Source organism: Lethenteron reissneri, chromosome 53 (assembly GCF_015708825.2).
Source record: "Lethenteron reissneri isolate LAM-NWPU_2019-01 chromosome 53, ASM1570882v1, whole genome shotgun sequence".
NCBI classification, from domain to species: domain Eukaryota; kingdom Metazoa; phylum Chordata; class Hyperoartia; order Petromyzontiformes; family Petromyzontidae; genus Lethenteron; species Lethenteron reissneri.
The window spans coordinates 7,231,217-7,253,185 of record NC_083831.1 but is presented as its reverse complement, the minus strand read 5'-3'; the positions used below and the strand labels follow the sequence as shown (position 1 = coordinate 7,253,185).

General features: G+C 51.4%; 1 protein-coding gene across 1 annotated transcript; it reads right to left on the bottom strand.

The window, feature by feature from the left end:
- Nucleotides 1-922: 922 nt before the first annotated feature.
- On the bottom strand, nt 923-21,529 carry ZC3H14 (zinc finger CCCH-type containing 14). The gene is made up of 16 exons (XM_061573590.1): nt 21,432-21,529; nt 19,140-19,182; nt 17,763-17,877; nt 17,249-17,289; nt 16,825-17,059; nt 15,332-16,070; nt 14,128-14,339; nt 13,462-13,562; nt 11,480-12,223; nt 10,615-10,825; nt 8,997-9,337; nt 8,292-8,412; nt 6,635-6,771; nt 5,264-5,349; nt 4,220-4,333; nt 923-3,326 (listed from the first exon to the last, which is right to left on the bottom strand). The coding sequence occupies exons 1-16, from the start codon at nt 21,477-21,479 to the stop codon at nt 3,324-3,326; spliced, it is 3,291 nt and encodes a 1,096-aa protein (XP_061429574.1). The 5' UTR covers nt 21,480-21,529; the 3' UTR covers nt 923-3,323.
- Nucleotides 21,530-21,969: the final 440 nt, after the last annotated feature.

Genomic DNA, 21,969 nt, shown 5'->3' with positions numbered 1-21,969 from the left:
CATTATCGACAGACCGCACAATCCTCATAAACACAACAAGCTTTTAGGAAGTTTATTGGGCCGTCAAACTGCCTTGAATGTTGTTGAAAACGAATTTCAAAGCACGATGACAAAGGTAGTGAAGAGCCATGTACAGACGTCAAATCTACAAACGGAAATCAACAGCGGTCTCTCCCGACGTGGCCTCCCGTGACATTATTCGGCATTTTAGGAGCGTTATCTCCATCTCTTGCATGCGACCCATGTTAATTTCAACACAGTGCTGCTTCCCCTAATGTAAAAAAAGTTACAATAAAATAAATGAACAGTAAAAAGAGTCGTCGCTGATTTTTCTTGTTTTGCTCGTGACGTTCACGCGAAGTTCAGCGATTCTACTGCAAGAAGACAAAACCGCGAACACAAATGCAGGTGGGGGTCCGAGACATCACCGAAGGCTAAGAGTCAAGGAGAAAAAAAACTCCCTTCCCAAACACTTTGCTTCGGACGTAACCACCTGTGAAGGCTGGTTGCATACTCATGCGACTTGTTGAGCGATGGACTCACCCGCCGGACCGCACAGGTTTCGTAACGATGAACGGTGGCAAAGATTTAATCTGTTGCCAGCTTCATAGTAATGTTTCTGCATCCAACAACTGACAGCCCCGACCTATTATGAGACGCTCGTTCTACCCACTCAAGCAGCCGGTGATGATACACACTCCCTTTGCTGCGTATCATTTGCACATTGCCAACTTTAGGCATTAGTTGGTTTTGGACAACCGCTTATTTTGACAATTAGGTAAAACCACAAAGCAAACTTCGCCCCCATACCGCGCCTGGCAGACTAAACCTGGCTGGGAAAACGGAGTAGCTTTACGAATAGCCTTGTGCGATGAGAAGGAAACGATGACCGATGTTTTTATGACCCACGCGATTTAAAAAAAAAAAAGGGAGAGAACGCAGTCACGTTCTACTCCGAAACGACAGGCGGAAGAAGTGGCCGGACGCACTTTACGGATTACGGTGCATTTTCCGTAAAAGTCTCATCGCCCAATTGCTCAAGTGTGAACGGCAGCAGCAGAGTTCATATGTGAGAGGCAGAGGTCGCAAACGGGTTTTGATTCCTTACCCGTACCCGGCCGCACCAGGGTTGCAAACGGGTACCCGTACCCGACCGGGTACGCGTAGCCGGGTATCGGGTAGGGTACGGGTATCGGGTACCCGGTTGCGACCTCTGGTGAGAGGGAGGGAAATTGCTGAAGGGGGGGGGGGGGGGGGTTCAATTTAAAAACGAGGGATGAACAAAACAAGCCATTCGCGAGCAAACCCATCGACGATACGAGTTACGCGAGTGCGAACCAACCTTAAGCGAGGCCAACAGGTGTGCAGCATTACACCTTTACATCACTGCTGCCTCCGTTAGCAGACGTTCGAGAGGGTCTCTGGCCTACTCTTCCACGCTGACCAGATGTATTGAAGATGCCCACATTTTAAACCCACTGCACACAACCTACCGAGATTTACTGTGATGGACACATTTATACTGCCGAGCGGATTAAGGCCAGGTTTTTTTTTTGTTTAAAATAAAACTCCACGATTGTTTTCAACTGTCGCGCCCGGAGATCACAACCAGCGGCCTCTGTATCGCAAGGCCCAGTGTGCTCACCATCACACCACGGCAACATCCCGAAGACGCGTGTAAAATAAACAACAAGGTGGTTCTTCACAAATATAATGGCTTCGACGGCACACAACGGCATTCACAAGTGTAAGCCGCTGTCGTTGGTTGGTCCGTGTGGGCCATGTGCACGTGTCCACACGTGTGCACTGGTGAAGAGCGGTGCGCGACTTCGTGCGAGCACAGTATGCATTAGTGAGAGGGGCAATGACTGTAGCAATGGCCACTAGTGTGTTGGATCACATTTGGGTTGAATGCGATGGCTAGGGGCGATATACCACTGGCCTTTTCGGCACGTGTACAATTCACCGCTGGATCAGGGCCTCCTCACGCCATGCGGGCCGGTGAGGGTTGTTTGACCGTACTTCACGTTGGTCTGTGGTGCGTTGGTAAATGTGTGGAACATAGACGTGGTCGTATAATAATACGGTACAATTGATTTCGATTGCACCATTCTCTGCCGTTCGCCACGTAGCCCTATGGGAACCTGCTTAGTGTCAACGACGGTCACCCATCTGGGCTCCTCGGCTGTCTTGATATAAAGGTGCCATCCACCCCATCTTTGACCATTGCGATATTATCAACCGCCTAGCCTCCGAAACCAATCTAAAACGGATTGTTCCATTTTACCACTCAGCCGTCCGCTTTGCCCTTGATGCCCGTTTTAGAAAAGAGCATTACAACCTCTATATTACCTCAAATTAGTCCCCCCCTGGACATCCGAATGCGAGATCACCACTGGGCCGTCTTCATCCTTAAAAGTCATTTCGAAATAAACCTGCCAAACATCTAAAAAGGACCTCCTAGCTCCACAAATTCCCAGCTGCAACCTCAGCAGTGCCTCCCCACCCCCCACCCCCCCCCCCCCCCGTTTCTACTAAAAATACCAGCTGTTAAAAGTGAGGTTGGGCGACACGTCCTTCCACGTTGCTGCCCCACGTTACCGGAACGCCCATGCGCCTCTCAAACTTCGGATCGGGCTCCCTCTGCTACCTCTCGATCCGTCCACCGTTGACAAATCATTCCGAGCTCAGAAAGCGCAGCAGCAAGATCAGCTCCACCCGTACCTGACCAGCTTGCTGCTACTTTTTGCGTTCTCAGGATTGACTGGCTGTTTAATCCCCTCGGTTGTGTTCGTTGCGCCTTGCGATTATCGCCTCTCTAACCATTAGTCACTTCGTCTTAAATTTTGGTGCAATATGCATGGTTATATTAATGTTGTTATTTTTTGGTTCTTGATGGATTTTATTTTCCCTGCACCTCCCGAAGCATTCTGTTCCGATGTTGCCTGTTCCTGCGTACGGATCACATTGATGTTGTTTCGTGCCGATGCAGCATGGATCTCCCGAGAAAACTAGCTGGGTTAACTGGCTGAACGGGATTTCCCATGGAACAATTAAACATCTCAACTCTGAGATCTGACGCATTAAGGGTAAAAAATAATATTTTCGAATATTTTTTTATTTAAAATTGTATTTATTTTTACAATCGTGACTTTGTCATACGTTTCCAGCTCACAATCGGCGGCAAGACATAACCCATCACAGGATTTCACCCAGTCTCGTGGTGAAGTGTCAATGAGTTTCTAAATGTTTGTGTGTGTTGATTAAAGGTTGCCAGACGGGGCAAGTCTTGCGTATATTCCTCTCTTCAACATAAAGAATCCTCACTGCAAGAAAAAAAAAACATTAAAAAAAGATTAGAGTCTACAATTCCAATCGTTAAAAGACCATCAGTGATGTACAACCTGTGAAGCTTAACACGTAGGCTTTCGCAACCAAAAAAAAACCTCTACCCTGTGAAGCCTCTCACGGATTTTGGGGCAAGTTCTGTTAGCGAGCACCTATGAAGGCTGGCACGGTACACGAGGGGGTGGGTGGCCAGCACCACGCCCGGTCGCCTTTGTCTCCCGAGTGATGATGTTTAACACATCGCACCAGGTACTCATTTGAGGCCGAGTCAACCGAAGGAAGGCCCAGGAACCGATTCAGAAAATCGTCAATGATGTTGGACGTGAGCGGAAATTCAACTCTGTTTAACGCGGGCATGTCCAAAGTCCGGCCCGCGGGGCAATTACGGTGTGTTATTTACGGCTCGCCAGCTCTGTCAGAATAAATACATCATAAAACTCATGGAAATTTAAGGTATTCTATACAGTTTGTTCAATGTTATCTGACTGAATGAAAGGCAGAATTGCGCTTTTAGAGTTGTTCCCGTCTGCCTGAGTGGCTTATATTTTGTTACATTGTCATTTGAAAAATAAAGGTAATTGTGACAATGAATTTTTTTTATAACAGTGTGTATTTCCACGTAACTTTTGTGGTTAAAACAATGTCAAAAGGAACTATTGGCCCCCGGGCATCTTCACTTTATCAAATGTGGCCCTCTTTGCAAAAAGTTTGGACACCCCTGGTTTAACGGGTTCGTAGCATAGCGCACTAACCACCGCACTACCGCACACAAGTACACACAAACACAAACATCGCTGGTAGAGGCTACATAGGCTGTTAGGGTCAGAGCTTTCAGCGAGAACACACACACAGGTACACAGATGTTTCTCACCTTGACCTCCTGGGGTTTGGTCCACTTGAGCGCCTGCCGGGGAGGCAGAGAGGGCGGCGAGGGGTGGTAGAAGACGCAGCCGGTCCGCTTGCAGCGAACCCCATAGCGGCACGGCTGCAAACGCGGCGCGGAGGTGGGGGGGGGGACAAAAACACGAAAATTCGTTGACAATTTTTACTTTCGTTGATAAAGAAACTCGCGTTCGTCAAAAACGTTGCGGACTTCAAGAGAAGACCAAAATATTGACGTTTTGGGCAATGAGTCTTCTTCACAGTGCTTAAGCAAATGCTATTGAGGAATGTGTTGAGTTTTTTTAACATCAATTCACCTTGAAACAATATAAATTAAGAGGTAATATGACTGCCTGAATACACTAATCCTAAAAAGTATCAAGGGAAAACATGCGATTGTGAACAATACAGAGTTGCAAACAACTTATTTCCTAGTAATGCAAACAATCTTTTACCAATGTTATCCAATCTACACGACCGGTGTCCATAAAGTCATTCGGGTGAAGAATCCATTCAGATCTCACGCACAGCAGTGCAAACCTCAATGTTAGACAACTGGCCCACGGAAGCGGACATCACAGAGCCACCTCTGATATCACCGCAAGTGACCTTCGGTCCACACAGCTGGGGGCGCAAGCTCATTCCTATCCACCCTACCGACACCGTAATGTTTGCCACGCGATAGCCAAATAAATATTTGTAATTCTCAAGGAGGCCAATTTCAGTCAAATTAAGTGCAGCGCCAAATTTAACGCCACATGATTTGCCTTTTGAGAGCGCTCTTCATCTCCCGAGCCATCCGGTCACATGCCATGTTATTCTTTGGCTTTTTGTTCCCATTTATTATTTTCCAGCGGTCGCTCCTGAACAGAGACATTCCTTCGGAATTCTTGTCGTGATTAGGACACCACCCCCCTCTATTGGGGGGATGACCAAAGGAAGAAGACATCTCACGAAACAATATCTCTTAACCCCTGAGGACAAAACGCTTGAAAAGAAATGAACATTAGCAGCGGGTTAAAGAAGTTGTTACCTTTGGGTGCTCGAAGGGACATTCCAGGTTCTTGCACTCGGGGAAGAAGCGGCATTGAGCGGAAGAAGAGACGACCGGGGCTGCCACTAACGAACAAAGACAAAAGATCCCCCGTTATAGCCTTAACAGGCTGTTGGGGCAAGTGCTGTTCGCGAGAACCGACGAAGGCCGGCACGGCATGCGAGGGGTGGGTGGCCAACATCATGCCCGACCAGCTTTGTCTCCCCAGTGTCGATGTTTACACACCACACCAGGTGCTCATTTGAGGCAGAGTCAACTTCGGGGAGGCCCAGGACCGCTTGAGATAATCATCATTGGTGATGGCCGTGAGCAGGAATCGAACTCGGGTCGCCGGGTTCGTAGCGCAAGCACGCTAACCGCTACACAATCGCTCCCAATTGAACACGCTTACAGGCACACACGTGCGTGGTCAGACGCGGGTCCTTATCCAACGACAACAATGACGCATTCATAATTAATTTATGTTTGAGGCCACGTAATGATCTGGCCAAGGTTGCGGCTGTGAAATAATACTGGCTGCGAAAACCAACGTGTTAAGTTAAAAACAAACCGTCATTTTAGTGCCAAGTTGGGCGAGTGTCACCACGGTATCTGTACTGTGGGGGACACACTTTTTAAGCTACGTGGATTGGTCAAGACACACCAATAGGTTATGGGATAGGCCCGTGTGCTATAAGTTAAAATGTAATACATCAATCACAATATACAGGATAGAAACTACGTAGTTATATGTGTGTGCGCGCACGCGCAAGCTTCAGAAATGAGCAAAGACTGACAAGGGTAGTGTCTCAATAACATGAGATTTGTCCAATCCTTGATCAATCCACAACAGGATAGAGACTCACCTCCCACTGCACGAGGGAATGGTGTGGGCAACACCACGGTCAGACACCAATGTGACCATTGAACATCATTGCACACGTACACGGCGCACGAGGGGGTGGGTTGGCCAGCACCACGCCCGGCCGCCTTTGTCTCTCCTAATGCCGATATTTACACATCGCACTAGGTACTCGTTTGAGACTGTGTCGACCTAGGGGACGCCCAAGACCGATTGAGATCATCGTCGCTGATGTCGGCCGTGAGAGGGAATCTAACTCGGCTCGTCGAGTTCAAAGTGCAGCGCGCTAAACGCTACACTGCCGCTCCCCACTACGCACACACAAAAACAAAGAACCCCCGCATAGCCTGAACAGACTTTTGGGGAAAGTGCCGTTTGCGAGCACCTATGAAGGCCGGCACGGCATACGAGGGGGTGGGTGGCCAACAAACACCACGCCCGGCCGCCTTTGTTGCATACAGTCATGCGTACGCACGACACCACCGCGTGCTCACTCGAGCCCGGCTCACCTGGCTTGGCAGGCTGCGCAGGGCGGCGTTTCTCCGTGTGCGTGAAGGGGCACTCCACCTTGCTGCACTTGCCGTCAAAGCGGCACACCGGGTGGATGTAAAGGCACCGATCGCCGAACTTGCAGTTGGGGAAACGTCCTGTGTGTGCGGAAACAAGAGCATTACCAAGACGTGGAAACAAACATTTTGAATGCGGGTTTCATATTCCGGGCAAATAGGCATTTGTGCGTCTAACAGATCGTTACTTTACCGGGCGAGGCCTACAGGGCTACAAAGCCCATTTTCAGAAGCGACCTGGCCACATATGATAGCTCAACGATGTGGCTTATCGCGTGGAAATTTATGGTGACCAAATAATCTAAACCACGTTGATTCGAAATGTGGAGGGGAGAAGCGGAGGACTCGGAGAAATATAGACACGACCAGCGGGAGAACGTGCAACTCCAAATATACAGGGACCCTCCACTTGTACATTAAGCAGTTCACCTTCTGAACCTCCTCCCATTCCTCTCTTAAAGTCTCACCTCATCTCTATTATCCATCCTCTTCGCTCCCCTCACCCCTCCACTGCTTCCCATCCCTCCCCGACCCTTTTCGTTATCCCTAAGTACCCCTCTATCGCTGTCACTCATTCCTCAATACCTCGCACATCCCCTGACAAATACTCCAAACGTAAGTTTCTAAATGTGGAGGGGAAAAAACGGATGACCCGGAGAAAAATCCACGCGACCACGGGGAGAACATGCAAACCTCCAAATATACAGCAGGCGTCAGGGTCGGCATCGAACCCACGGCCTCCTGTGTACCAGGCGAGGTAGCGAGCAACTCGCCAACGTGGGGCCCATCCAATGGCACAACCACCTCCCAACACTCTCCAGTTGCCAATTGTCTTCCTTTCTCAGCATCCGCGTCTCCGCTGAATGTGCACATGTACAGCAATTTTGTCTACCCACTGCTGGACGAAGGTCCCGGGGGGGGGGGGGGGGATTACGTGAGCATACTTCACCACGCTGGTCAGCGCGGAGATGGTAAAGGCGGCGAGCACAGACGTTGGAAGCGCAGTGCAGCGAAAAATATTTTTGCGAAACTGCCCTCTGCTGAAAGCACAGAGTACCAGTTAGTGCATGGTGGTCAACCATCCAAGCCAGCCCTATAAGGTGATTCGCTCACAGCGCACTTCTGCTTATATAGCCACGTTATCTCATCAAGGAGCAATAAACCATCAAGCGTACTCCGGTCATCCTCGCAGCAGCAGCGGCAGCAGCAGCAGCGGCTTTTGGCTAACCGTCGAACAAAGACGGTGGCCGCCGCATCGCGCGCTCTCAGAAGCGTTTCTGCGGCCGTCTGGAACACTCTTCCATCCGATATTAGGAAGTCACCGGAGATTTGCACTAATAAACCTGGATTGAAAAAACGTATTTCTTTAGAACTGCTTTTTGTGTTCAGTGTGTTTGTCCTTCCCCCCCGCACCTTCCAATTACCGCGGTTGGCTACGTACGTACGGTGCTAAAGAAGTTCAACGCACACGTGCATACACACACACACGAAGGCCAAGCAAAAGCCTTCTCAGCTCCACCCATCTCTCCACGTGAAAGACTTTTTGAAAAGGGGGGTAAGGTGGGGGGCAGGGCTGAGGGAGGGGGACGGCAACGCTTACTTGCAACACTGCGTCGGGTGGTGGAAGGGGCACGCTTCCCCGTTGCTGCAGCCGGGCCAGAAGCGGCAGCGCTCGCGCCCTTTCGCTTGCGCCTCGGGGACGTAGCCCTCGTCCGAGTCGTCTGGGTGCCGAGTTCGCACGTGGGGAGGAGAAACCGAGGGGAAATGCGGAGGTTTGCGGGGGGTGGTGGTGGGAGGAGGGAGAGGCGAGGAGACGCAGGGAGGCACGGGGGGAGACGATGAGACGTGGGGAGACGTCGGGAGTAGATAACGTCGAGACGCGGGGGGAGACGCAGAGAGGGGGGAGAGATGGAGACACGAGGAGACACAGCCACGGGGCAAGAGGACATGTGGGGGAGACACGGGTGAGAGACATTTTAATTTCAGCTCAGTGAAAGACGCTTCCTCCACAACACATTGTAAGCGGGCTCCTCCCAGCGCCGCCCATCAGCTGACGCCCACCCCATCAGCTGACGCCCAGCCCATCAGTGACGCCCACCTCATCAGCTGACGCCCACCCCATCAGTGACGCCCACCTCATCAGCTGACGCCCACCTCATCAGTGACGCCCACCCCATCAGTGACGCCCACCTCATCAGCTGACGCTCACCCCCATCAGTGACACCCACCTCATCAGCTGACGCCCACCCCATCAGCTGATGCCCACCCCCATCGGCTGACGGCCCTCCCACCCCCCGGGTCTTACCATCCGACTCTCCCAGCGACACGGCCACGGGCTTGAGCTTGGGGATCTGCATCAGCTTGCCGTCCTGCGCCTGCACAAACACGTGGGGCCTCCCGAGCGGCACCGACAGCTCCATCTCCTCCATGTCGACGACGCCGCCGCCCATGGCCTCCAACTCGGAGTAGCACGGCTCCATCTCCTCCACCTCGGCACCCGACGCCGCCAACGCCACGGCGGTCATCGTCACGTCATCGTCGTCCGCGTCGCCGGCAAATGAGGCCGCCCCCGCCGGAGGCGTCGCGACGCCGTCCAGCGTCACGATGAACTTGGGGCTCACGGGCCGGCGCGGCGGTTCGGGGTTTCTGCAAAAAGGGCGCGTGCGTGCGTGCGCAAGCACGAGCGTGAGCGTCGATGGCTCCTGCAGGGGTAGGCAAACCTGCAGCTCCAGAGCCGCATGCGGCTATTTGAAGACTGCTTCGTGACGTTATTCACAAGCATATTGCGGCTCCTCAAGTACCCAGTTTTTTTGTTTACAGAATAATAAAAATGGTCATGGACCCCTGGGCTAGAGTGGGGCGGTTGTGCACTGATACGAATCAGAAAACAAGAAAATGTCATGAGAATGCAGAGACCCTGTAACGCTTTCCAACAAGCGTTTGTCCCCGGAAAGATTTAATTGGCAAACAACTTTGAAAAGCGCATAACGAGACGGCGCCCCACGTGGAGGTATTTCTGATGAAGAGACCGCATGAGCAGAGGCTCCATCTAAGTGCACGGGTTTACCCGATTTCATACAACAGGTATGTAGATTCTAGATTTGAAGCTTTCGTGACTGCAAGGATTCATATTCTTAGGTTTTTTCGGTAAAGTCACGTAGGTAAAAAATTAAAATTAATAAAAGCTTGTGTTGCCTCCGAAACGTCGTGATTTTAATTTTATTTTTATTTTATTAATTTTAATTTTTTACCTACGTGACTTTACTGAAAAAACCTAAGAATAGGTATGTAGATCTCATTAGAATTCCTAGTGCACGAGCGTACGCCGCCTACTACCGGACGCAGATTAATTAACATGCCAACAGCGCTATGTTGTTAATGTTCCTTATTTATCTCTTATCCGGCTTCCAGAGGCTTTACTCTATGAAGTGCAGTGACATATTGGATCTAAAAACTGTTACACTAAAGTCCATTCATTGGGCGCCACCCATCGCTGCCCGTTTGGCCTCCTCCCTTTGGAGCGAGCCTGACCCCGATGAGCCCTTGGCAGAGGTCGCAACCGGGTAACCGATACCCGTACCATACCCGTACCCAGCTGGGTACGGGTACGGGTACCCGTTTGCGACCCTGGTGCGGCCGGGTACGGGTAGACCGTGAGTCACTGGTGAGTAACTGTTTGTCACTAATTTCCCAACGTCTTGTCTCTTCTCACAATTCAAGTTCCTAGAATCAACCCACCCGTGCCTGCAACATGGCTTCATCCCAGAGGTCGCAATCGGGTACCCGATACCTGTACCCTACCCGTACCCGGCCGAGTACGGGTAGGGTACAGGTACCCGTTTGCGACCCTGGTGCGGCCGGGTACGGGTACGGGTAAGGAATCAAAACCCGTTTGCGACCTCTGGCCCTTGGCGTGCCGTTACCGGTTCCGTATGAGCCGTGGCGGCGCGATGACGGCTGGCGGCGTGGCGCCCAGACGATGCGCCAGCGAGTTGCTGGTCGGAGCGGCGGGCATCACCGCGGTCGCCACTGCCGCCACTGCCGCCACCGTAACAGTCTCCCTGGGGGGGTCTCGCGTCTGGCCCCTCTCCTCGTCCGTCAGCACGAAGGAGCGCGTGTCGGCAAACACCACCACTGTACGCGCGCAGACATACACACACACGAGCGCAGACGTTTTAGTGACCGCTTCTGTCATCCACACGCACGGACGCACACACCAGAGATACACGCGAGTAAATGTCTTTTTCTTGTCTTCATTAAACTAAATTTTAACCACAATTAGCTAACAGTGCTAAGTTAGTGATACGAGTGCTGCTGGTGCTGGCGATCATTATTACACCGATGCTGCTGCTGGCACTGACAGATAATGATAGCAATGCTACGGCTTCATCTTCTTGGTTCTTTCGGTAACTGGTCTGTCGGAAAGACAGCGTCTGAATGACGCTGTCTTTCCGACAGACCTGTTATTCACCTGAGGACGGCTGCTTGCGTTGTGGCCGAAACGTCGTGAGAATTGTATCTTATTATGTTTTATTTTTATTCTTTTATTATTTCCCTTCTACGTGACTTTACCGAAAGAACCAAGAAGATGAATCCCTGCAGTCACGAAAGCTTTAAATCGAAAAATGCTACGGCTGCTACTACTGCTGATGACAACGGAACTGATGACGAACAAAAGGCAACACAACCAACGGCGCCAGGCGGAAGAAACTCTCCGCCACTCTTTAATCCAACTCTCGTATCCCTCCTCCTCATTCCTCCGCCGATTTGGCCGCGACCGCCACTCACCGGGCCGAGCGCTGCCGGCCTCGTGAGGCCTCGCGTCATTTCCAAGCGCCTCCACGTGCCGCGAGTCCACAAGCAGCGTCTGCACTTGCGGTTTTATCTGCGGCTGCGGCTGCGGTTGCGGCTGCGATTGCGGCTGAGGTTCCGGCTGAGGTTCTGGCTGAGGTTCCGGCTGAGGTTGCGGCTGCGGTTGCGGCTGCGGTTGCGGCTGAGGTCGCAGCTGGGGTTGCAGCTGAGGTTGCGTGCGTGTCTGCTTGGGGCGCCAGCTCTCCCGTTCCGGCTGAGCACCACCCTGACCCAATTCCAGGTTCCTCCTGATCATGGCCCGGCGTGGTTGTGGCACAGTGGAGCGCTTCGACTCTACTTCACGTGGTTCCACTTCCTGCGGTTCCATTGCCTGCTGCTGCTGGTGTAGCTGCTGCTGCTGCCGCCGCCGCTGCTGCTCCAACTGCCGCTGCTGCTGCTGCTGCTCCGCCTGCCGCTGCTGTTGTTCCGGCTGCCGCTGCTCCGAATGTGGCAGGAGGCCGTGCTTTGGCTCCAGAGGCCGTGCCGTGCCAGGCCGGGCCTCGGGCCAGCGGGTGACACTCTGGCGCGGACCGGACGAGGCCCTGTAGGTCAGCCGGCCCGCCTCGTCGGCCTGGACCGTCCCGGACCCGCGCGTCCATTTCCTGGGCTCCCACTCGCCCTCCCTGTCCTCCCGAGGGCGAGCCCGGGGGGCCACGGGGGCAGTCTGCCGCTGCTGGATGGCTGTGTGGGGGAAGAGCGGGGAACCCCCCCACGGGAGCCAGACAGAGGTGAGGGGAGGCGGTCGTAGCAACAGAGGGGCAGCAGCGACAAAGGACAGGAGCAGAGGACGTTAACACCCAGACTATAGTTTTTCGATCAACCCTGACATTGTGTTTGTATGCTGAACTTCTTTTGCCAACCGTGCTAATCGGAGGTCGCGGCCTAACCATGGATAAATAAACTATTTGTATTATTCCTGGAAACTCATGTAGGGTCTGCCTTCCTGGTCCTCATTCCTGTCTTGGGACATCATCTGCACGTACTCTTAGGTTTTTTTCGGTAAAGTCACGTAGGTAAAAAATAAAAGTTAATGAAAGTAATAATGGAAATAAAATAAAATAATAAATCACGACGTTTCGGAGGCAACACAAGTCTCCGTCATCAGGTGGGACCGTCACAGCTAAAATTACGGCATCAAGTGCACCACCCTGATGCAGAAATTCTAGCTGTGACGGTCCCACCTGATGACGGAGACTTGTGTTGCCTCCGAAACGTCGTGATTTATTATTTCTATTATTACTTCTATTAACTTTAGTTTTATTTTTTACCTACGTGACTTTACCGAACGAAAACCTAAGAGTATGAATCCTTGCAGTCACGAAAGCTTCAAATCTAGCATCATCTGCACGTCCACTCCACAGTCCTTCATATGTCCTAGCTCACCACCTCAAACCACCTCTTTTTTCCCTAGGCCCTGCCTCTCGGTCTCCGCTCCGATGCTCCCATCCTTCATCGCCTGTATTCTTCTTCTAGCAGAAGTTTTTTCTCTTCTTCACAACAGTGTCCCACCCTAACCAACGGAGTTGACTATCTCCCAGCCTGTCTGAGACGAGGGCACCACACCCTTCACTTCTCCCTCATTTACAGCACGCGAATAATCACTAACGAGTCTAATCACATCATAACAATATATAACCATAACAATATATTCATCTAGACATCATATTCCAGGGCAGCATAGCGTGCTTGCAGTGGCTACGGCAATTGTTCTCAACCATGAAACAGAGAGATCGCAAGTCCGTACCTCCAGTCAACAGGGCCTTAGTAAGTGCACGTGGTGGTAAGGTATTCGCTTCACGTTGAGTATCAGTGCGTTGTGTGCTAAGCATTCACGATCAATAGTCGGGGGTTCAGCGGGGCTGGGACTTGAATGGGATAGGACGGCAGGGGAAGCAGTGAGGATGGTGTGCGTTGCTTACGCTGCATGCGGCTCGTGGTGCGGGAGACCGACTCCTGCGCCTCGGAGATGGCCTTCATCAGCAGGCTCTTGTTCGCCTGCTTCGAGGGAGGCAGCGTTGGCCTGGTGGCAGCGACGGGCAGGCGGGAGGGTGGGGGGGGTGGAGTCAGCGGACGGCCGTGGGTGCGCGCGCACAAGAAGCGGACAGGAAGACGCATGAACACGGGGCACGCGGACGCGATGGCGCACGTCCAATTGCATTCCAGTACATCCCTTCCTTACGGCTTACCCGTGTACTCCCATGTGCCCCCCTGAAACCCCGAGATTCACCGCAGAACCCCGCATCTCCACGATGGCCCTACGCATATTCGTGCCTTCCCACGTTTGCCAGTACATTCCTGTACGTCCCCTAGTATTTTCCAACGCATCACCCCACGTCCCCGTTAGTTCCCTCACGTCCAATTGCATCGACATGCGTCCCGTCACTTCCCTGCGGACGCCCCTTCATCTCCACAATATCCCTGTGCATCCCAGTGCACTCCAGCGTATCCCTTAACATTCCTGCGTGCCCGCAAGGCTTCCAATGCATCCCTCACCTCCCCTCTCCCCTCCATATTCCCAAGAATGTGTCTCCATGGATCCTCCTACCCCCCCCCCCTCATCCCCAAGTGCCCCTCACTGCACGCACTTGCGCTCGGGTTTTGGAGGGAGCTGCACGCTGCTGGCAGGGCCGCCCCCGCGCCGCCAGACGTCCACCTCGTCCTCCTCCTCTTCCTCCCCCTCCTCCTCCCACTCTCCTCGGTCGTCGTCTTCGTCGTGGTCGTCGCCCTCCAGCGGGAAGACGCGCAGCACCGAGCTGGAGGCGCCCACACGCCGCCCACTGCGCCAGCCCTCGCCCTCCTGCACGCGACATTGTCGTCGTCGTCAGAAGCGCCCATTCGCTAGATCGCCCCACTCTCGCTCACTCACGCACTCTCTCACTCCCGTCTCTCTCTCTCTCTATCATCAATCACCTGTTCTCTCTCAATCGCCCGCTCTCCATAATAAAGGGGGTTATTTTGGGTAAGATCGCGTGAATATAAATGTGCCGTTAAACCCACCACCACCACCACCACCCCATACAGCCAATAAGTAATGTTTGTCACGTAAACAAAACGTGGCAATCAGTGAATACTTCAGCACATCGGTGTGTTGGAGAGCAAACCCACAACATTGATAATTTGAGTAGCATGACGTTTCGCTGGCGATTACAACGAGCCTCCCGCTAACTTTCACTCTCCTGCTCTCACTCTGCCTCGCCCGCTCTTGCTCTCGGTCTCTCTCTCTCTCTCCCTCGATCGCGTTCTCTCCCATCGTCTCTTCACCTGCTCGCTCGCAAACTCAAATCCCCAGCTCGCTTCCCCGTGTGCGCTGGGGGCCGTTTGTGTCTCTGACAAGTCGACAGTCAGGCCGTCCGAGAGATGGGGAGATTTTTCTACACTGCAATGTAGAGTTGATTTTAATTAGGGTGACGACATGAACGTCAGGGTCAGAACGATGAGGCACTGAAGAAGGCAAGGCTTCTGGTGCCCATTTCAGACAGGCGGAGAGAAAGTCTCGACTTGGACGGGTCGAACGCGTCACAAGAGAGGGGAAAATCTGCATACTCAACCGCAGAGCAAGGCCCAATGATGGCGATTTAGAACACTTTCAGGATTCTAACGTTCAGCGTTAATGGCCAGGGCTCACACAGGCAGTTTGGAGAGCAGTACAACCATTCCCAAGTTATTAAGGAACAGAAACCCTTCAGCAGAACAGTGTTTTCGGCTGAGTACTTGGCACGGTCCTTTCACATCTGCCAAATCCTGGAAATTTGCGTGACACCCTGTGACCTGTGACCCCCGCAACCTCACCTCCCGCGCGTGTCGCTCGCCCCCGCGCTGGTGGCCCCCGTCGTGGCTGCTCCGTGTCGAAACCACGGGAACGGGCCTCCTCCTGGGGGGCGATGGCACCGTATCCACGGCAACGGAACGCTTCTTGGGAGGCAAAGAATCCATCTCTAAGGCACCGGGCCTCTTCCTGACGGGCAATGGCAGGGTATCCAGGGCGACGGCGACTGGACGTTTCCTGAGAGTAGATGGGATAATATCCACGGCAACCGGACGACCCCTGGGAGGGGAAGGTACCGTCTCCACAGCAACAGGCCTCCTCCTGAGGGACAACAAGTCAGTCCCTATGGGAAGAGGTCTTTTCCTGGGGGGCGATGGGACTGTATCTACGGTGACCGAACGCCTCTTGGGTGGCGATGGAATCGTCTCCACGACGACCGGTCGCTTCCTAGAAGCGGCAGCAGCAGCGATGGGCGGGGACCCGGAGCCCATCACCACGGCGATCGGCCTCTTCCTGGGAGGCGAATCCACATTCCCCATGGAGACGGGCCGCTTCCTGGACGGGGAGGTTGAGGTCGTCACGGCAACGGGACGGTGGGGGGGCGGCGAGCGGGACCCCCCTGCGCCGCTGCTCAGGTCGTATGAGAGGTCGTCCAAGGTCGGGGTGATGTCGATGATGGGGTCAGAGGGCATGGGTAGGTCGGCGCTCGATGACAGGGAGTGCTTGAACGCGGTGCGTGAGGAGCGGTGCTCCCCACTGTGTCTGTCCGATGGGGGAACAAGTGGACACGCATGCATAGACGTGCATCGTCAGATGAAATGCAGGGCAAAGCTCCTTGTGAAACACCAATTAAAGCATCTGATAACAACAACAGAAAATACATCAGCTGAAGCGCCTCAGCATAGAGCACCAGATGAATTGAGAGAGATGATGGGCATATTCAATTTCGATTTAAAGCTTTCGTGACTGCAGGGATTCATCTTCTTGGTTCTTTTGGTAAAGTCACGTAGAAGGGAAGTAATAAAATAATAAAAATAAAACATTATGAAATAATATAATATATTGTGTTTTATTTTTATTCTTTTATTACTTCCCTTCTACGTGACTTTACCGAAAGAACCAAGAAGATGATGGGCAGAGTGAGCTATTAGATGAATAATGACGCAAAACTGCATTCCCTTGTACATTAAGGTAGTCTCCCTCCTTAACCTCCTTCCGTTCTTCTCTCAAAGCCTCACCTCTTCTCTATCGCCCATTCTCTTCATTTTCCCTCCCCTCGCCCCTCCACTCCTTCCCATCCCTCGCCTATAGCCCTTTCGTGATCCCCAAATAAACTCTATCCCTGTCACTCAATCCTTGTACGCCCCTGCGACATTAATAATGTTATTCTGTCGCCGTTTTGTAAGCGACTTGAAGGTGCTATATAAATACACCTCACGAGGCACCAGACAAAGCATTGAGCTTTGCACCACCGGCTGTCGCAGCAGTCCTGTCCCAGTCGGTGCCACCTGCTCACCGGCTACTGGAGGAGGAGGTGCGGTCGCGGCGTGCACTGACGCCGCTACCGCCACCACCCGTGGCGCTGCTGCCGGTGGAGCCCTTGGTGTCGCGTGGTGGCGCTGCCACCGCCGTCGGCACCCCCTCGTGGGCGGCACGACCAGCGGGCACGGTCGAGTGGGAGATGGAGTGGCTCGAGTCTTTCTTTTCGCGGCTCTCGGACACCGGGGCGTCCGCTCGCGTCTGAGCCTGGTCTGCGGGAGCCACACAGCGGACGGAACGTTGTTCGTTCGTTTATCTAGTAGAGCCTTAAAAATATTTGATTTCAAGAGAGACCTGCAATGCGCAGTTCAGCAACGTCATTTTTCGTGATAATGACGAAAGCAAGGGACAATTATACGCTGTATTAGCACGGGAAGACTGTGTCCGGCAGAGGCACTCACCCACAGTGATGGAACGCAGCTTGTCCAGGACGCCATGCAGCCTGCGATGGGGTGAGGGTATTGGGAGAAGCACACATGCAAGCACACACAAGTTGAAAACGCACACAAGTCAACATACATACATACAACATGCATGCGCACACAAGCATGCACACAAGTGACCATTGATACACATACATACGCATACACACAAATCAACACGCACCGATAATTATGATTATCATTATGAAATTTACTACTACTTTTTTATTTTCCCAGGTAAGGCCCAGAGCTTTATAGCTTCATCAGAAGCGACCTGGCCACAAATGATCGCTCAAAGAAGTGGCTTTTCACATGCAAATACATAACAGCCACTCATACCCTAAACACACGTTTTTAAACGTGGAGGGAAAACCCGGTGATTACTACGTTGACAACGGCAAAGATAACGGTGATGTTGACAACGGCAAAGTGGAATAACGCACACAGGTGTGCGCAGAGCAGCGCACAATGTCCGCGCATGCGCAAAGCGTACCACGCGGTGAACTTGCTGGTGTTGTCTCCCAGGAAGAGCATCAGATCGCGAGTCATCTGATCGCGGCTCTTCTTGTTGGCCACCATCACCATGATGTAGTCCGGCAATTCATTGTCTGAGCAGCACAACGCAAGGGGCTCAAAGTTCAGAACAGTGTAACAATTCGCCAGTGAAATATGAATGACAGTCAACTCCCAATTGCCTGGGGTAAAGGGGTGAAAAGGGTGGCCCGGATAAATCCGAAACAAAGGTGATGCAAAACACGTATGAAATTATGATAATTGGTGTTTTACCCTTTTATCTGGCAACAAAACTGTCACCTTTTTTACGAGGAGTCATGTTTGCATAGACCACAATACCTGCAGTCATAATGCAAACAAAAAACATAACTCTGATAATGTATGCACTGTCCTTGAAGTTGATTGGTCCACACCCTAGACAGCTTTTCTTAGAGCCTAGTCTCACATGGTGTTGGACCAGATTACGCCAAAAGGCGCACAACTCAAAGACAATGCACCATCAGAGTATGAGAGCTCGGGACAAGCATTTACACCATTGGTACCTCATTTGCCAGTAAAAAATAACAATTATCATATTTTTTTTACTGGCAAATGAGGTACCAATGACGCATGAAATTAGTCTATAAAACGTGTTTATTATTCGCCTACGTAGACAGAAGGCTTCATTTATTCTTAACAGGGTTTGCATGCCGATGTTTTCAGTCATGTGGGCACCTACTCAAGAACTCAATGATCGAGGGGCAGCCAATGATTAAACGAAGAAATTAATTTGTTTGTTTTTCAGATGACACTACCAATCCGCGCCCATCACCTCCCGTCCAGTGGCACACGTGGGAAGCGGTGAGACTTTTCCTCAACTACCTTCGTGTGATCCCATTAGTCGAGCAATGTCACCCGATAATCAGCAGAGTAATCAATTACTTAAATAATCAGATAACCCACCCCTGACAATATAAATCACAATAATTAACATGTTCATGTTCTTGGTTCTTTCGGTAAAGTCATGTAGAAGGGAAATAATAAAATAATAAAAATTCTCACATCTCGACTGCAACACAAACAATCATCATCAGGTGCTGTGGACTTCACACTTGATTGATGAGTGCTTGTGTTGCAGTCGAAACGTCGTGAGAATTTTTATTGTTTTTTTAGTTTTATTTTTTTATTATTTTATTATTTCCCTTCTACGTGCCTTTACCAAAATAACAAAGAATATGAATCCCTGCAATCACGAAAGCTTTAAATCAAAATGTATGTTCACGTAGCGTTTAGATCAATTATTACATGCAATTACAGATTGCAGCAAGGTGTTTTATGAAATGGTGCAAATGTGTTTGCGATTGAAGGTGTCTCTTACCAACATAAACCCCAAGCTCTGTGAGCTTGGTTTTAATAGCGGACTGAAAAAGAACACACCCACAAACACAGCACGATGAACAATTAATTACATGTTAAAACCCACACAGCAGATATTTGTATTCCTGTACCAATGATAACACGTGCAGTGGTGGCGAGATGTGAATTCCATAGCTAGGTATATTCGGGAGTGCGTAGGTTCTATCCCGGACCCTGACACCTATATATTTGGAGTTTGCATGCTCTCTCTGTGGTCGCGTACATTTTTCTTCGGGTCCTCTGGTTTTCTCCTCCGCATTTAGTATTTGGTTCTTGCTCTAAATTTCCACAAAAGCCACTTCGTTGAGCAATCATTAATGACCAGGTCGCTTCTGAAAGGAGCTACATAACTCTGTGGGCCTTACCTGCGAAAATAAAATATATAATAACACCCAGGGATTAATTTTAGCCGCGTGTGTCAGCACCCGACACATTGCATCCAGTATAATGTACCTCCCTCCCATGGCTACGACTACTAGTAATGTGCCTACTACAATCTATCAGCGACCCGCACAATAGTTCAGTGGGAAATTAATCCCGGATCGAACGCCTACATTTTAAGCGAGAGCTGCTATACTATATTCTTAGGTTTTTTCGTTGCTTCAGCCGCACCGAACCTCACAAAAATAATATCCAGGGGCCTACCTTGGCTCCTCCCACCCTCAACCAGTATATATACAAGGACTGTTTTCTTGGAATCTCTCTCACTTGATACAGCTATCGAGCCGTGACGGTTCCACCTGAAGACGGAAAGCTTGTGTTGCCTCCGAAACGTCGTGATTTTTATTTTATTTTACTTTCATTCATTTAATTTTTTTACCTACGTGACTTTACCGAAAAAACCTAAGAATATGAATCATTGCAGTCACGAAAGCTTCAAATCCAGCTGCTATACTGGCAATAGACTGTCCTGTCTGTATCACGTGTCATACACTACATACACAACATGCCAGATATACACTCTATATGCATATCTACAGCCCTTTTGTCAATGCATTGAGAGATGGGGGGGGGGCTCCTCAAGCCGTGCGGATCGTAGGGGGTTGTTGACCATACTTCACCGCGCTGGTCAGTACTGGTTGGTGAAGGATAATACACCATGCACGACACTGGCCATACAGCCTAACAATACCGGTACCATACTCCCCTTAAGCCGAGACGTAGGGCACAATATCAAACACAACCCCATTATCATTCCTACCCCCACGCCTTCTAAACACATACTTTTTAGGGGTTTCTGGTATTTAGGAACCTTTGGGTTTAGGGGTCCGTCTCTGGGCTTATGGGTTTATGAGACTCAGGATTGAGGGGTCAGAGGGTTCAGAGGTCTCGCGGTTTATGAACCTCAGAGTCTCTAGTTCTAGAAGTCTCGGGGTTTATAAACCTCAAAGTCCTGGGTTTAGAGGTCTCGGGGTTTATGAATCTCAGAGTCTCTAGTTCTAGAAGTCTCGGGGTTTATGAATCTCAGAGTCTGTAGGTTTAGAGGTCTCGGGGTTTATGAATCTCAGAGTCTCTAGTTCTAAAAGTCTCGGGGTTTATAAATCTCACAGTCTCTAGTTCTAAAAGTCTCGGGGTTTATAAATCTCAGAGTCTCTAGTTATAGAAGTCTCGGGGTTTATAAATCTCAGAGTCTCTAGTTCTAGAAGTCTCGGGGTTTATAAACCTCAGAGTCTGTAGGTTTAGAGGTCTCGGGGTTTATAAACCTCAGAGTCTGTAGGTTTAGAGGTCTCGGGGTTTATAAACCTCACAGTCTGTAGGTTTAGAGGTCTCGGGGTTTATAAACCTCACAATCTGTAGGTTTAGAGGTCTCGGGGTTTATAAACCTCACAGTCTGTAGGTTTAGAGGTCTCGGGGTTTATAAACCTCAGAGTCTGTAGGTTTAGAAGTCTCGGGGTTTATAAACCTCACAGTCTGTAGGTTTAGAGGTCTCGGGGTTTATAAACCTCAGAGTCTGTAGGTTTAGAGGTCTCGGGGTTTATAAACCTCACAGTCTGTAGGTTTAGAGGTCTCGGGGTTTATGAATCTCGCGGTTTCGGGGTAGCGAGGCCCCCGATCATCGCGGACTCCACGAAGCCTCATCCTAACCCGCTAGGCCGCACGGCGGCATGCTACGCGCGTCGCCGCCGCGAGCCGCTCTCCCCCAAAGCGCCGCTGCGTTGTGGCCCCGAGTTCCCTGGGCCCAGCACGGCTAGAGGAGAAGGGGAAGACAGAGAGAGGTGGAGGGGGGCAGAGGCCCTTGCGAGGAGTCGTTTACCCGAATCTTGCGGCTGATCTCCGTGCCGAGCTCCACTCCGACGTCCATGTCTGCTGCTCGTGTGGCGGATGCCCCCTTCGGTGACGCTGCCGCGTGACGTCATCGCGCTGGACGGGCCCTGCGCGATGACGTCACGCGCGTGAACTTACGCGATGACGTCACGAGCGTGAACTTACGCGATGACGTCACGAGCGTGAACTTACGCGATGACGTCACGCGCGTGAACTTACGCGATGACGTCACGCGCGTGAACTTGCGCGATGACGTCACGAGCGTGAACTTACGCGATGACGTCACGAACGTGAACTTGAGCGATGACGTCACGAGCGTGATCTTACGCGATGGTGTCACAGGGCGTGAACTTGCGCGATGACGTCACGAGCGTGAACTTACGCGATGCCGTCACGAACGTGAACTTGCGCGATGACGTCACGAGCGTGAACTTGCGCGATGACGTCACGCGCGTAAACTTACGCGATGACGTCATCTCCAAATGTTGAAGGCGGCGTGCCGGTGACGTCAGCGCGTTGGCCATGAA

Bases quoted from the DNA above. Each gene is read 5' to 3' on its own strand.
- ZC3H14 (XM_061573590.1), bottom strand. From the start codon at position 21,479: ATGGACGTCGGAGTGGAGCTCGGCACGGAGATCAGCCGCAAGATTCGG. The intron at 17,290-17,762 runs GTACGCTTTGCG...ACCCCATCGCAG, and splicing joins ACCAGCAAGTTCACCGCGTG to GCTGCATGGCGTCCTGGACA. The intron at 5,350-6,634 runs GTGAGCCGGGCT...TTTGTTCGTTAG, and splicing joins TGCGCAGCCTGCCAAGCCAG to TGGCAGCCCCGGTCGTCTCT.